The sequence below is a fragment of the Helianthus annuus genome, chromosome 5 (genome assembly GCF_002127325.2).
Source record: "Helianthus annuus cultivar XRQ/B chromosome 5, HanXRQr2.0-SUNRISE, whole genome shotgun sequence".
Classification (NCBI taxonomy): domain Eukaryota; kingdom Viridiplantae; phylum Streptophyta; class Magnoliopsida; order Asterales; family Asteraceae; genus Helianthus; species Helianthus annuus.
In genome coordinates, this window is record NC_035437.2 from 139,279,589 (window position 1) to 139,294,785 (window position 15,197).

General features: G+C 36.9%; 1 protein-coding gene across 1 annotated transcript; it reads right to left on the reverse strand.

Moving 5' to 3' along the window:
- Positions 1–8,520: 8,520 nt before the first annotated feature.
- Positions 8,521–12,492, reverse strand: LOC110907626. Its single transcript, XM_022152580.2, has 10 exons — positions 12,197–12,492; positions 12,005–12,100; positions 11,806–11,922; positions 11,198–11,503; positions 10,797–11,095; positions 10,625–10,724; positions 10,477–10,536; positions 9,955–10,038; positions 9,748–9,864; positions 8,521–9,036 (listed from the first exon to the last, which is right to left on the reverse strand). Exons 1-10 carry the CDS (start codon positions 12,254–12,256, stop codon positions 8,731–8,733), a joined length of 1,545 nt encoding a protein of 514 aa, XP_022008272.1. The 5' UTR covers positions 12,257–12,492; the 3' UTR covers positions 8,521–8,730.
- Positions 12,493–15,197: the final 2,705 nt, after the last annotated feature.

Genomic DNA, 15,197 nt, shown 5'->3' on the forward strand with positions numbered 1-15,197 from the left:
TAATGAAGCATGGGCACCCCCTACTCGACCCATAGCTCTATGGGACACCTGCCCATCATCCATACTCCTCTGTAGTGTGAGTTGTAATGATCTCATGGCAATTTGAACACTATAAATAAGCACATTTGGTTCATAACAATCACACAACTCAAACACTCACCTACTGATCATTCTAAGAGCTCTCAAGCTTTCTTCTCTGATCTTGAGTCTTGCCTTAAGCTTCTGTAAGTATATCATACCTTCCATGGTTCCATTTTGCTTAGTTTAGCTTATTAAACCAACCGTCGTAACTAACGGTTGTCATAGCGGTAATTCACAAATGGTCCAGTGAATTGTCGGATCAAAAGTAGTTTTGAGTTGGTATTTATGTGGGTAATAAACCCCTAAAAGGGTTCCCTCTGATCACCAATCTAACTATGTCAAATGTCGAGTCAAACGTGCACTTAAAAAGTCAACAGAAAGTCATTTTGCCGTTTTGTACATAATCTGTAATGTATACGTTATGAAACCTGTTTTGGCACTCATAAAACATGATATTAAGTATATAAACTTGTTTACGCTCGTTTGAATCGACCATTTGCTATATTGACCCGGTTCGGAGCCGAATGTCGCAAAAGTTTGACTTTTGTTTTGACTTCAGTTCTGACCCGTTTTAGTGAGGTATAGATATGCCTTAGGACTCTCTTAGGACCAGGTTACATGTTGGTATAACCCTCTGTGACCGGTTCATGAATTGTCCGAGTCTTTTACGCATTTCCGTTAAGCGCCTAAAAGTTGACCGTAACGGCCTTTTGAAAATAAAATGAGTATTTCGGACACGTGAGTGGACCAGAACCTTGCTTACTAAATTATAAGCATGTCCTTAAAGTTTCACGCCAATCCGAGGTCTAGAATGAGAGTTATGCTAAATAGCGCGATTAAAGTAAACTTTTGTAATAAACGGCGCAATTAGCATAACGCCCATCTAAACCAAGAATTCGTCACCAAAACTTTTACCCACTGTTATAAAATAATATTTTTGGAATTTTAAAGATTTTTAATAATTTTTACCTTGCTCATAACCTGCGGTTATGGCTACGGTTCGGTAAATACCAAATATGCCCTTTTCGGCCAAAACGAGAGTTCTACAAGGTCTTTTGACCCGATTCCAGTTGCCACTGATTTTAAATAATAAATAAAGTATTTCAGACTGTATAAACTGTTCGGGAAACTCAGATTTCCTGTAGAACTCGAAAAGCCCTTTAAAAGTCTTTAAAATGACCGAAAAGCCCCTACGGGGCATAATATTAACTTAAACTCGTTACGGGCATCACAGAAGGTATCCTACTGATACCACAACCTCTTTAAGGCATATTGACTTAGGAAATAAACGTAAGACTCTCATGGTTAACCGTTTCGCCTATTGCGCGCACGGTTCGGCTTATGAAACTAGTTTTCATAAATTAGCCGATACGGGTCAAATTATATTACTTGGACCCCAAAATCCAGAGTGTGAACCTTAGACCTACATAAAACAAGTCTCTGAACTTGTTGGGTCAGAATCACACTCCATTCTCGGTTTTCGCCTTTTCGCGCGATTAAACCGTATTCACATATCGGAACCAACCGGTCTAGGCTACGGCCATTATAAAGACTCGTTAGGATTCTAATAGGTTAATTAAAACCTTCGTTCCAGAATAGGAGCCCCAGTAAAAGCTATCGGTGATTTAATCAAATTAAGGAAATATACTTGCAAAGGTAAATACTTTTAACTTATTTCCCCTATACGGGCTTGGGATACGGTATAATAATACCGCTTGATTGAGCATCATACCTTTCCACCGCTTAGGTGGGTAATTGAATAATATGATCGGCTCATTTAAACAGTTTTGTTTCTTAAAGGCCTTTGGGGGAGTTAATGACCGTTGTCTCGGATATCCTTGGCATCATTTTACGAAATGGCCACGACCATCGACATCCCGGTGTAGGCGTACACCCGGTATATATTGTCGACATTTAATTAAAAGACGTAGCTGTTGGTTTCTATACTACGGTTTTACGCAATGTGGTGTGTCTATTAATCTTTAACCCGGCACGATCCGGGCTACTGAACGCATAAAAGAACATGTAATACGTTCACAAGATTTTAATAATTTTCCCAAGTTATAAAAGAATTTGTGCCTTGTGCATTCAAATCAATTTTAATAAACATTTTTAAATGTGTCAGTTGAACATATTTACCAGTGTAAACTGACGTATTTTCCCCAAAAGATTAAGTGCAGGTACTATACGAAATTGGCTGGTATTAGCTTCCTAAGCATCACGAATAGTCTCGCAAACTCGATGCCGTATCTGAATGAACAATATTTTATTATTTTGATCCGCTGTGGATACATTCGACTTCTGTAATACATTTGATATTACAACCAGAGGTTGAAGTATATATACTTATCTTTAAGCTTCCGCTGTGCATTTATATAATTGTGTGGTTTGACTATATTGTTGCCAACTACGTCACGGTAATCCCCCACCGGGCCCACCGGTGATACACGTGGAAATCGGGGTGTGACATACAAGTTCCATAAAAGGTCACATGAAGGAGGAAACATGTAAGACCTATCTAAGCATGCAATGGCTGAGCCAATGGCCCCTATCTAAGCATGCAATGGCTGAGTCAAGACTTAAAAGTTTACAAATTTTTGTCCTCTGACCAACGGTTACGGACCGCAAGGCCCTAGGCTTACGGTCCGTAAGGAGGGTACCTGGGCGTTTTCAGCAAGGGTCGGTTACGGACCGTAGCCATTTCAGCATACGGTCCGCAAGAGGTGCTTACGGACCGCAAGGCCTTAAGCTTACGGTCCGTAAGACTGTCGCTGGCAGCAGAAAATGGACAGCTGCCTGTTCAGCCTGTTGCACCGCCTTATTGAAGTGGTTTTCGAAACAAGGGACTCTCTAGGCAGTATTTAGCCTATTAGGGACACCTGGGGTAATCTTGTAACTATCCTAGACTTCCATGTCTTGATCCTAGAGCATCCTGGTCCCTATATAAGGAAGTGAAGTGGTGAACTTTGATTATTCATTGTGTCACTCACTTGGAGCTTTTCTCTGGAACTTCCTTGGACAGCAACAAGTGCTCATTAAGTCTCTAATCCTAATTAGGATCCTTGTAAGTGACCTTAACCTCCCTTAATCCATTTTAGCTTAGTTAATTAAGTAAAAGTCAAACCGTCGTAATTAAGGTTTGACTTCGTGATTAATTAAAATGTGTTCTGTCAAATCACGAATTAAAGATACCTTTAAGTAGGTAATTATGTGGGTAACAAACCCTTAAAAGGGTATTTCCAGATTCCCACTTTAAGCATGTCAATTGTCGAGTCAAAGCTAACTATAAAAAGTCAACAGAATGCTTAAATCCAAATTAACTTATAATTAGCAATGTAGGATGCATGCAACCTGTTTTAACATTAATGTCACTTGGTAAGTAATGTAAGAACATGTTCCAACATGTTCCACTCGACAATTTTCTGCTTAGACCCGGTTTGGAACCGAAAGTCGCTTAGTTTGACTTTCGCTTTGACTTTCAGTTCTGACCCGTTTTAGTCTAGATTAAGATTGCCTTAGAGCTTCTTTTGGACCTAATAACATGTTAGTATATCCTCCTGTGATTATACAACTTGGTGCATTAGATATCTTGATCGTATGCATGTTTCCGTTAAATGCCCATATGTTGACCATTATGCCCAAATGTCCATAAATCATGATTTTTGAGAATAAAAAGGGTAGACATCTTAGTTACTGAATTATAGACTTGTCCCCAAAATTTGACATCAATTTGAGGTCTAGATTAAGAGTTATGTTCATTAGCGTAATTAGAAGCTTTCTTAGTAAATAGTTAGCGTAATTAGCATGTAACCTACCTAAACCCAAATTTTATATCAAAACCTTATACCCACCGTTATATAATAATATTTTGGGAATTTTAGAGATTTTTATTTATTTTTAGGCTGAGCATAACATGAGGTTTTTAGCTTAATTCGGCTTATGCCGGTTTTGCCCTTTTAGACCATAAAATGAGTTTTACAAAACCTTTTGACCCCAAACCTTTTTCTACTGATTTGTTATGTTAAATATATTATTTTGAGCCTTCTGGAATTATAAAAATATCATCTTTTCTTTTAAAACCCGGAAATGGCTCCGAATCGCCTTTTTAGGCATTTTTACGACATAGTATATGTTAAAACTAGTTTATATACATAAGGTTTAATACCTACTGATATAATTAGTAAAATTTTATATCATAACAGTAAATTAAGGTTGAGAACTCAGGTTTCCATTTTTGACCTTTTAAGTTTATGTGAAATTACCAAAATGCCCTTATGAGGCGTAAAGTGAGTTGAAAATCATTTGGGGCATAATAGGACATAACTTACTGATATTACAACATATTTGGTGCATATAATCTCAGGAAACTTGTATATGATTTATATGGTTACCCGTTACACACTTTCGCGTTCGGATCGGCTTATGTAACTAGTTTACGCACATTAGCCGAAACGGGCCAAACCGTATCATCTTAGTCTCTAAATTCAGAATGTATTTAGTTTACCCATAATATACAAGTCTCCAAACTTGTCGGGTCTAAGTCACATTCCTTTTCGGTTTTCGCTTTCCTCGCGATTAAACCATGTTTATCCTTCGAAACTAACCGGTCTAAGCTTAGGCTATGTTAAAAGACCCGTTAGGATTCTAATAGGTTATTATAAACCTTCGTTCCAGAATAGGAGCCCAGTAAAAGACACTTGCATTTTGCTTTTGTGGTTTATACTTGCTCAGGTAAATACTTTTAACTTATTTTCCGTTATACGGGCTTGGGGGTACGGTATATAAAATACCGCTTGGTCGGGCAATTGACCCTAACTCATTAGTAGTTGGGTATTATCAATGTGACCCGTTTGAAAACTAGTTTTGTTTGTTTTACGCCTTTGGGAGCTTAATGACCATGTCCCGGATATCCTTGGCATCATTTTAAGAAATGGCCACGACCTTGACACCCGGGTGTAGGCGTACACCCGGTAATGTGTCCATTTGATAAGGTATAAACGTTGGCTTCCCGCCGCGGACTTATACTGAGTGGTGTGTCAATTAACCTTAAACCCGGCACGACCCGGGTGACTAAACGCATAACGAACATGTAATTCTTTTACAAGTTTAACTTTGATTAATTATTCCCAAGTTATAAAATGTTTTGTGCCTTGTGCATTCAAATCAATTTTTAAACCTTTTCAAAATGAGTCGGTTAAATTGTATTTACCAGTGCAAACTGACGTATTTTCCCTAAAAAGATTAAGTGCAGGATCTACACGGAATAGGCTGGTTTCTCCTTAGCATCATAGAGTCTCGCAAACTTTGGGATGCAATTATCTGTTGAACAATTTTCTCCTTTTTATTTCGATCCGCCTGTGGATCTATTTCGACTATTTGTGATACTTAGATATTACATTTGATGGTTGAAGTAAATCTATTTTTATTGCTTCCGTTGTGCATTATAATTTGTGTTGTTTGACAATGATGATATCAACTACGTCACGATAATCCTCCACCGGGCCCACCGGTGACACGTGGAAATTAGGGGTGTGACACTTCGACTCTTGTACCTCCTATTCTGAAAACTAACGTTGTTGATGTAAGTGGATTTACAACAAAAAGAAAGATCAAAATAGTGTTGTCACCCGTTACAAAGCTCGACTTGTGGCCAAAGGTTTTTGTTAACTAGGTATTAACTTCAAAGAGACATTTAGACCAGTGGCGAATTTACCACCATACGTGTGGCACCCCCACTTGTGGTTACTTAATGGTTCATGCATCTGTTAGACGTCCAAAACGTGTTCCATATGAGGATCTTACCAAAACAATCTGCCTAAAGCATCCACATGGCTTTGTTGATCTCAACATCCAGCTCACATTTGTTTATTACACAAGTTATTATACGGGTTAAAGCAGACGCCATAAGCATGGTTTCACAAACTATCTCACTCTCTTCATACAATGAGTTTTAATGGGCTAAAACCAATCCCTCACTTTTCACCTATAAGTCTCTGAACACCCTTTTGTGTATCTTAGCTTATGTTGATGGCATCATCGTCACTAGCAACAACTCCACTACAGTTAACAAGGTTATACGACTCATAAATGACTTTGCTATTAAGGATCCTAGTTAACTTGACTACTTTTTGGACATTGAGATTGTTCCACAGGGTCGTGACATAATACTCTCTAAGAAGAAATACATCTCTGATCTACTACAACATGCTGGTATTTCAGATTGTAATCTCGTTTCATCTCCTACGAGCAATTCTCAGGTGTGATATCTTAGGAAAATCCCCTTATATATGATACGGTCAAATTTCGTTAGCTAGTTGGTGCTCTTCCACCTGTCACACTTTCACAACTGGACATCACACTTGCGGTTAACAAGTTATGTCAATACATGGATGCTCTTTTTGAAATTTACTCATCTGCTGCCAAACATATTCTTTGGTACTAAAAGGGCACAATTAATCATGGGCTTGTCATTCGGCACAATACTGGGTCCCAACTTCAAGCCTTAACTAATGTTTATTGGCGGGGTTCCTCAACCCTATGTGTGGTCTTTTCTGATGCTGATTGGGCTGGCTTCCTGGATGACCATCAATCCACGAGGGTATCTTATATATATATGGGTTCCAAGCTCATCTTCCGGATTGAACGGAAATAGAAAACAGTTTATGGTCGTTTACAAAATCCGAATACAAAGCTCCAACTAATACTTGTAGTTAATTTAACTTGGTTAAAGACTAAACTGAAGGAATTGGGGCAGACACAACTTTTGTTCCAACTCTCTAATGTGATAATCTTGGTTAGAGGCTTTACCGAAGGAACTTGCAACCTATCTCACTGCAAATCTAGTCTTTCACGTACATGAACAAAGCGTGTTGAAATTAATTTTCATTTTGTTCGTGAAAAGTTTGCCCAAGGAAAACTACGTGTGCATTTTATATCTACCGAGATCAAATTTCACAAATCTTTAGCAACCTGTTGTCAACACAAATAATTTTATTTCTATGTTCCAATAAGCTTTAGGTCGCTCCCCGCCCTTAGCTTGCAGAGGAATATTAGACACAATGTAAAAATCTACGGTAATTTGTGTAAATGTCTGTCTTCTATATATTCATCTTGTACAAAGCCTAAATTGCAATACAATCATAAAAGTTACCAATTTACCTTGATTTATACACACACACACACACACACATAGGAAAAGGATCCTAAGAGAAGTCCACCCTATTTGAAAAACTTGAGAAGCATTCTGTACCACACATTTCCCTAAGTTTTTCGTAATATACACATATGTATAGTTTAAAATTGACTATATACGTATATGTATATTGTCAAATCTTAAATTATACACATATGTATATAGTCAATTTTAAACTATGCATATGTGTATGTTACGAAAAGCTTAGGGAAAATGTGTGGTCCAGAATCTTTTGCAAGTTTCTCAATTAGCCTAGTGCTTCTCACATGATCCTAACCCTATATATATATCTCGTTCAATTCCTTATCCTCAATGTAACAAACAGGGTCGGCTCAACTCTTTTGGATGCTCAAAGCAAAGTAAAAAAACTAGAATCCTCGATTGGGTTTATGAAATCTGTTATTTCAATAGTTTTTCTTTTCTAAGTAACAAAAATCATGAAAATAATTGATTTTGATGAGTTAATTGCCCGGATGGTCTCTGTGGTTTCACGTTTTTTCACGTTTAGTCCCCACCTTTTGAAAATAGCAGGTATGCTCCCTATGGTTTGTCATTTTGTTACTCGAATAGTCCCTGAGTAGATGTCAGTTAGTTTGGAAATTGCATGTATGCTCCCTATGGTTTGTCATTTTGTTACTCGAATAGTCACCAAAGTAAATGTTGGGGGACTATCCGAGTAACAAAATGACAAATCATAGGGAGCATACATGCTATTTTCAAAAGGTGGGGACTAAACATGAAAAAACGTGAAATCACAGGGACCACCCGGGCAATTAACTCTGATTTTGATTATGTCATCAAAGTATTAGATTTTATTCCTTTGTTTATATTAAATATTAACTATTACGTGGGCCTTATTTTTGTGTTGGATGAGTCCTCATTTTTATCTAACAAAAATCTGTTATTCCACACTTCATGACTTTTAAAAGCTTCAAGATTCAGCGCAAAAAGAAAGTAGCACTACAAGGGATTCGAACAATGGTTTTCATTTTGAGGATAGTGATCTCCTACCAGCCTGCTACAGCAACATATTTGTTTAGGCAATCAAATTAAATATCAATATCCACATCAGATTTATTTATTATTATTTTTTTTTTTTTGAAATGGAGGCCCTAAAGTTTTGGAGGCTCAAAACCCTTGCTTCACTTGAATGGCCCTTGGGCTGGTCCCGGTAATGAAAGGGTTCATGAATGAAATATCACCTCTTTTAACTTTTTTGTACACTAAATAGCTTATGAAAACAGTCATAACCAATGCTCTAAGAAAGTCACATTTAATTAAAATAATGTTTTAAGATATATAACCCAAAATTAATTCATATGATTGTGTCACAAAACACCTGTAATTAGTTTGATGATTGGGATCATATACAGATTTATATTTTCTATACAGATTTGTATACCAGAATGTCTATAAAAAGCATATACAACTTGATCATACAATGATTGCCAAAATTATTATTTGCATAAAAGGTACCGGAAATGGAACTCATAAGGGCTAACCCGTACACGATCTGAAAGTGTTTCACTCGTTTTTCTTTCAAGACACTTCATTGCTACTTTCCCAACTTCACTAGGCAATTGTAGGCATATCCAGTGAAGAAAAGACTCCATGTCTTTAGCAAAATCAAACTTATACCAATCCAACAGTTTTGGTATCATTAGCAGTTGCTTTGTGGTTGAAATCCCAACTGCAGCCTGTAAATACTCATTTTTTGCAACTTCAAGTTCATTTTCAACTTCTGAAGCAGTGTACACTCTTACCTTAATTCCAAAAGATATCAAATTATTATATGAAGTGATTCAGAAAGAAAGTAATATTATAAATCTATCTCTTCTAGTAAATTTAACGGGTCGTATTTTAAAGGTGTAAATGACCTGGATCGCTTGTAGGATACTCACGATGGGCTCGAGAAATGTTTGAATTGAGGAGAGCATAAATTAAACAAGCTCGAGTATAAAGTGAAGCTCATTTAGTAAACAAGCTCGAGATAGAGATTCCTATACTGAGCTTGACTAGGTTTGCCAGCCCAAACAAGTTTAGTATTCATACAAATATAATATTTTTTATTAGAAAAATACAATTACATAATTAATGTTATTATGAACAAACTTAAGTAAAATAGTGAAGTATTATAGATGTTGTTATACATTAAGTTATATATGTATATAAATATATAAAAATAAATAATGGATGACCTGAGCTCGAGCTTGAAAAATTATTAATTAGCCGAGCTCGAGTTTGAAATATTATTAGCCAAGCTCAAGACAATAGAACTGGAGCTATGTTAAATTAAACAAACCGATCTCGAGTTTATGTGTGCTCGGGCTCAGCTCAGCTCGTTTACAACCCTTATAGTGGTAATCAAGTAACAAATTTATGAGTTCGGACTAGGGTATGCAGTAACATAGGAATCTTTTCATTCAGGAAATTCACTAACTAGTTTTTTTCTTTAACATGTGTAGATAACTTACAGCAGGAGAAGACCAGCTTCCGCATGATAATGCAAATGTTACTAGTGGTTCAGACAAATCCAACCCAAATATGCTTCTTGCGGTTAATTCATCGTTCTTGAAACCCTTTGGCGAAGTCTGAAGCATTAAGAACAAATCATGTAATCAATATTATATTTCATAGTTTGTGGGTTAAGGAAATAGAAGAGTATGAGGGGTTTCACTTACATATTTTGTGTGACAGGGGAGTCTCAATATGAAATGCTCAATGCTAAATGCATTTAAAAGATGACCCCCAACATTTATTTTTGCCTGATGAGTAAGAGTAAGGCTTCAATCATTATACATCGGTACTTATTGCGAGGCGACAATTTCAGCCCATTTACTTCATGGGTCTTTTTGGGGGTTGTGTTTTTATATCTCAAACGGGTCAAATCCGAAATAAATATATCAAACAAAATGGGTCAAACACTCAAATGGGTTAAAAGTTATTCAAATGCTACTTTTTATACATACACATTCTTAAACTAGTTTATTGTTTTTGTAACCATAATAGAAACATTAAGATTGTTTTTTTGCAATCATATTACACGCATAAGGTACTTTAAATTTTCTGAAATGGGAAAAATGTGTTTGTTGACGACTATCCCTATTCGTACTAAAAATGACCCATTTATCATGAATCTGATTTGACATCTTTCCACCTCTAAATTCATACTCATTCAAAACTAGAAGTGTGTGTGGCATTACCTCTTGCATTAGTTCAACGACTCTCTCAGGTGTCTCTGGTATTCCATGTTCAAGAAGCGCCTGATACCGTCACACGAGATATCAAGATCAGCTTAAACTAACACATAACCAATAAACGAACAAATGACACAGAAAGTTGATCAAATACATTCATCATGCACGAATTATATATATTAATCCAGAAAGCAAGCTTCTCTTGATGTGTGAGGCTTGTTAAGTTGACCAATGCAAGTTTTTCTAGTAGGATCCTGAAAGATCAAGAAACAACATCACATATGTACAAAAAAGAACAAGAAGCTATATAAATATCAAGTACTTACTTCAGTCGTTGTTCTAAGAACACAGAGATCGTTGTTCGATTTTTGTTGATAGTGGTTGCTTCCACTTCATACAAGTACTTATATGGACCAATATCGGTGTTCTCAAATTCATAAAAGATATCATACGGATCCTTAAAATCCATTGCCCATGGATTCTCATACGATGCTAATGTAGGTAGCATTTCTGTCATTTTCAAGGCCGAGTTTGAGCTCATTCGTGCAAAAACAAACATTAAGCATTTCAAGATACTTTCTGAAATCTTATTCGGGCCGCCATCTCCTGAAAATCCCTTTTCAAACTACAAATAGAATAAACAAACGGACACCGTATGAAATAGCTAATATGAACAGTAAACTAACTATCAATACGTCTTTATAAATGATATAGAATTAACACGTACCTGTAATTTTCGTGTATCCAGATATTTTTCTGCTGCCGTGTGGTCGATTTGAGATCTTTTTGATAACATTTTAACCAGTTGGATTTTTGGATTTGGAAAATTATGATTGTTCGTAGTGGGATTTGTGTTTTTTGAATCTTTTGTAGGATGGTTCTCTTGAAAATCAGATGAATTTTCAAGATTCTTCTTAAAGAAGGACATGTAGATAGCTTCTTCATAATGATTTTGTCTAAGCTGAACCACTTGTTCTTCTAGCTTAACAACTTCTTCTTCCAAAACAGCCACTTCAGCTAGGAGTTCCAATGTCTATCAATACAAAGAATTAGATAACAATTTGGTACGCAACATTACGTTTATAACCCAGTACAGCAGTACTTATGCTTGATTACCAATTAGTCGATCTTTAATAAATCTTGACAGATAAATCTACCCACTTTTCATTCATTAGTAACATAAACATCAATATCATTTGCATCAGAAAGTATGCATTTTTAGGCCATTGATTCAAATATTATATTGCCGAATCAACACATAAACATGAACATATCGGATGCCGATCTAGGAAACCAAGAAATATAATGCAACTATAAAGGAAACAAGTGTCCTACCACTGGAGAGAGATAAGGAGGAAGGCGAGGAAGAGCCCCTAACGGTCGGGTCAAGGCCCGTTCTAAAGCCCTATGAACATTCTCTTCATGTGTAAGCCGCTTTTTAAGTTTTTCTACCTGAAAACAAAATCACAAAAATAACTAAATGAACAGATACTCAAAACACAAATAAAAAAAGTCGATGGTGATAGCAATGTACATCTTGTTGCAATGCCATTTTTCTCTCTTTCCCAGAACATCCTTTGCTTGTGTTAGTCTTCTCAAACTTGATTTGCATTTGCACATCAACCATTTTCTGTAGACATCAAAATCAATGACATAAAATGCAATAATAAAACATACACAAAGATTTTCATCAAACCCCTAATGTGCATAAACAAATTCCGATTACCTTAGAATCTCTGAATGCACTCCTCTTGGACTGTGAGTTTCTTTTTGATCTGTTATTCATCTTCACAGATGATCATAGCAATTTGACACATATGAACGCTGCAAAGTGGGAATCAGTAGAGCAAAAAAAAAAAAAAAACAATTTTATTGAACAAAATGCCTGTATTGATTTAAGAAGGTAACCAGTAAGGCAGAAGTTGTCGTGCGTCATCATATGTTAACGTGGGAGCTTCTACTTATAATGCAAGCATCACCTTCAATCTATATATTTATTATTTAATATGCAAGCATCACCTTCTATCTACATATTTATTATTTAATGTATGTTAAAAAATAATAAATGATGTGTGTATATTTAATGTATTGTTAAAAAAATAATAAATGAAGTGTGTATTTTATCATATCTTGTTTGCGGTAAGACATATGGACATGTTCTACCATGTTGGTGAACAATTTTGATATCACTTATAAAAAAAATTTAATTACATAAATTGTTCCGATGATTTGTAAAGAATTATAAAATTTACATCTCATTCATATTATTGGATTTACAAGTGACCTGATGGGGAACACCGCCCTCCGTCTATTGTTCGGTGCCCACGGGAGTTATTCCCCGTTCTCCCGACACATTTTTCCAAATTTTTTAAAATATACCCGCTGTTTCAACAGCTATTTTCTTAGAAAAATTTCAATTCTTTTTTTTTATTTTAAAACCAATTTAAACCCACACTTTTTACCAAATAACTTCACTATCTCACGCCATCTTCTCACACAATTCCTGCTTTTTATTAAAAAAAATATTTGTTCTTTCTCAAATGGCAAGACGGGTATTGACCGTCCAGGAGGAACTCGCTTTGGTCACGACTTGGGTGAATAAAACCATGTCTTGTGTTGGTACAAATCAATCATGGTCGACTATTTTTTTTAACGAATTCCGTCAAGAAATGGGAGAAACTGATCGCAACGTATACTTGATTATTTTGAAACGGAGGCTATTGAACCGATATAACAAACCTCCAAAATTTTTCCGACACCCCTAATATGTTTAGAGTACTCCTATACGTCCTAAAATACACCCCGTACGCGAAAACTGAGCCCAAAATACCATATATAATTAAAAATAAAATAAAAACAAGAAATTAGTGGCGCTTGCGGGCCGCGTAGACCTTTAGGGTCTCCTACGCGGGGCGCGACAGATAGGTGATCAGGTTGCACCCGGTGCTGCCACGTGTCGGGCTGTGTGTCGAGCCTGTAAGTGTTGACTGGTCATAGTTAGGCCCTACAACCCTATGTCGCGGGCCGCGTAAGACCTTGGTGTGGTCTTCGCGGGGCGTGACAAACTAGAAATCAGGCACTATATATAGAGGTCGTTGGCCTCAGTTCACAATTCGTCCCACAATCGAATTTCTCTCTAAATTTCTGAATATTTGAAGTAGTATCGGGCATAATACCCCTTAATTAGCGAAGCCCTGCCTCGTTGTAAGTATCATAACCCCCGGTTACGTATTAGATACGCTGCCCGATTGATCTAGGGTTCCGTAATGGCTGTCGTGGTTCTGCCCGACATAGTCGTTGGAAGTCTGTCTCAGGGAGGGTATTACTAATGTAAATATTGGGTTATTATACTAATGCGTGTGCATTGTGTAATTAATAGATAATCACCAGGAATTCCTAAAGGAAAACCCTAAGACAGCAATGTGAGTAGTCTCCTTTTTTTAAACCTTTTTGCAAACTGTTTTTACCAAACCTCAAATGTTTTACATTATATTAAACAATGATTGAGTATTTGTATTCTACAATTATCGTCGGTATGTTGGGGTTTTGTATACGAAATTTGTTACTACACTGTAAGTAGTAACATCACCACAAGTCAGGTTGACAGTACCGTGGGTGGTAATTAAAGTAGATGGAAACAAATGTAATTGCGCGACCGCCCTCAATACTGTAAAACAGTTTTACCTCTCTTGATTAAACTGGGATTCACTCACCAGTATTTCCCACTGACAAAATGTTTTTAAACGCGTTTCAGGTAACAAAATGTGAAAGCCAAATAGAAGCCAGCTGGACAGCACTGAATGCTTGGAAAAGTGGCTATAAAGTTACCTAAAATAAAGAGATGTTTTATTTAAATAAAATAGGGTTTATCCCTATGAAAATGTGTGTACTTGAAACTTGGGAATTTCCCATGTGTTTAATATTATAAAAGCGTGGTATTTTACTCTGATAAAATATTTCCTAACTACGGTCCTGATCTAATTTTCGCTGCCAAAATTGATTAACATCGATACCACTGAAACTGGCCGCGGCCGCCCGTTCCCGGGTAACTAGGAGACGAGGGTTGTGACAAAAGGTGGTATCAGAGCTAAGCCACTGATTCAGCCACAGAAGTGTTCTACTGTCACCAAAATTTATTCAATTTGTTAGGAAATAATCTACGGGATTTCGTGCATATATGTATATTACTGTTATGTGTTATTTGACTATTTGTTAGTTTACAGTATGAGCGACCAAGGACCTTCAGACGCTTACCGTCAGTTGTCTAGCTCACCTAGGGACGAAGGCACCTCTTCACAGCCTACCCTCTCAGGGTATTCGGCTGACAACGAATATGGGATATTTGTGTTCAAGGCCCAATCTGAGGAGCCATTCCCTCCTAAGAAGAGAGGATGGTTCAGCAGAGGCGTGCACGAATGTAGGAAAAGGATGAAAAAGTTACAACAACAGGGAGCTTTAGCAGCCGCTAAAAGAGAAACAGATGCTCATACCCAGGATATGCTCAATAGGAGTTTAGCAAATTTTCATATCTTAGCAACTACAGCTGCAGACCCTAATCTAGAGCAACTCATAGCACCCCAGACGTTACCACTATTTCCCACACAACCAATGGAAATTGAAGCCAACCCAGAAAACCAAATCCCAATGCCTGACTTTGATCCAGCTGAGATACCTAGAGTACCAACACCCCATCCCTCAGACCCAGACTACGATCCGTGGTTTGATGA

Coding starts and splice junctions, on each gene's coding strand:
- LOC110907626 (XM_022152580.2), bottom strand. CDS start 12,256: ATGAATAACAGATCAAAAAGAAACTCACAGTCCAAGAGGAGTGCATTC. Junction 11,504..11,805: donor CTCCTTATCTCTCTCCAGTG/GTAGGACACTTG, acceptor TTGTATTGATAG/ACATTGGAACTCCTAGCTGA. Junction 10,537..10,624: donor ATAATTCGTGCATGATGAAT/GTATTTGATCAA, acceptor TGACGGTATCAG/GCGCTTCTTGAACATGGAAT.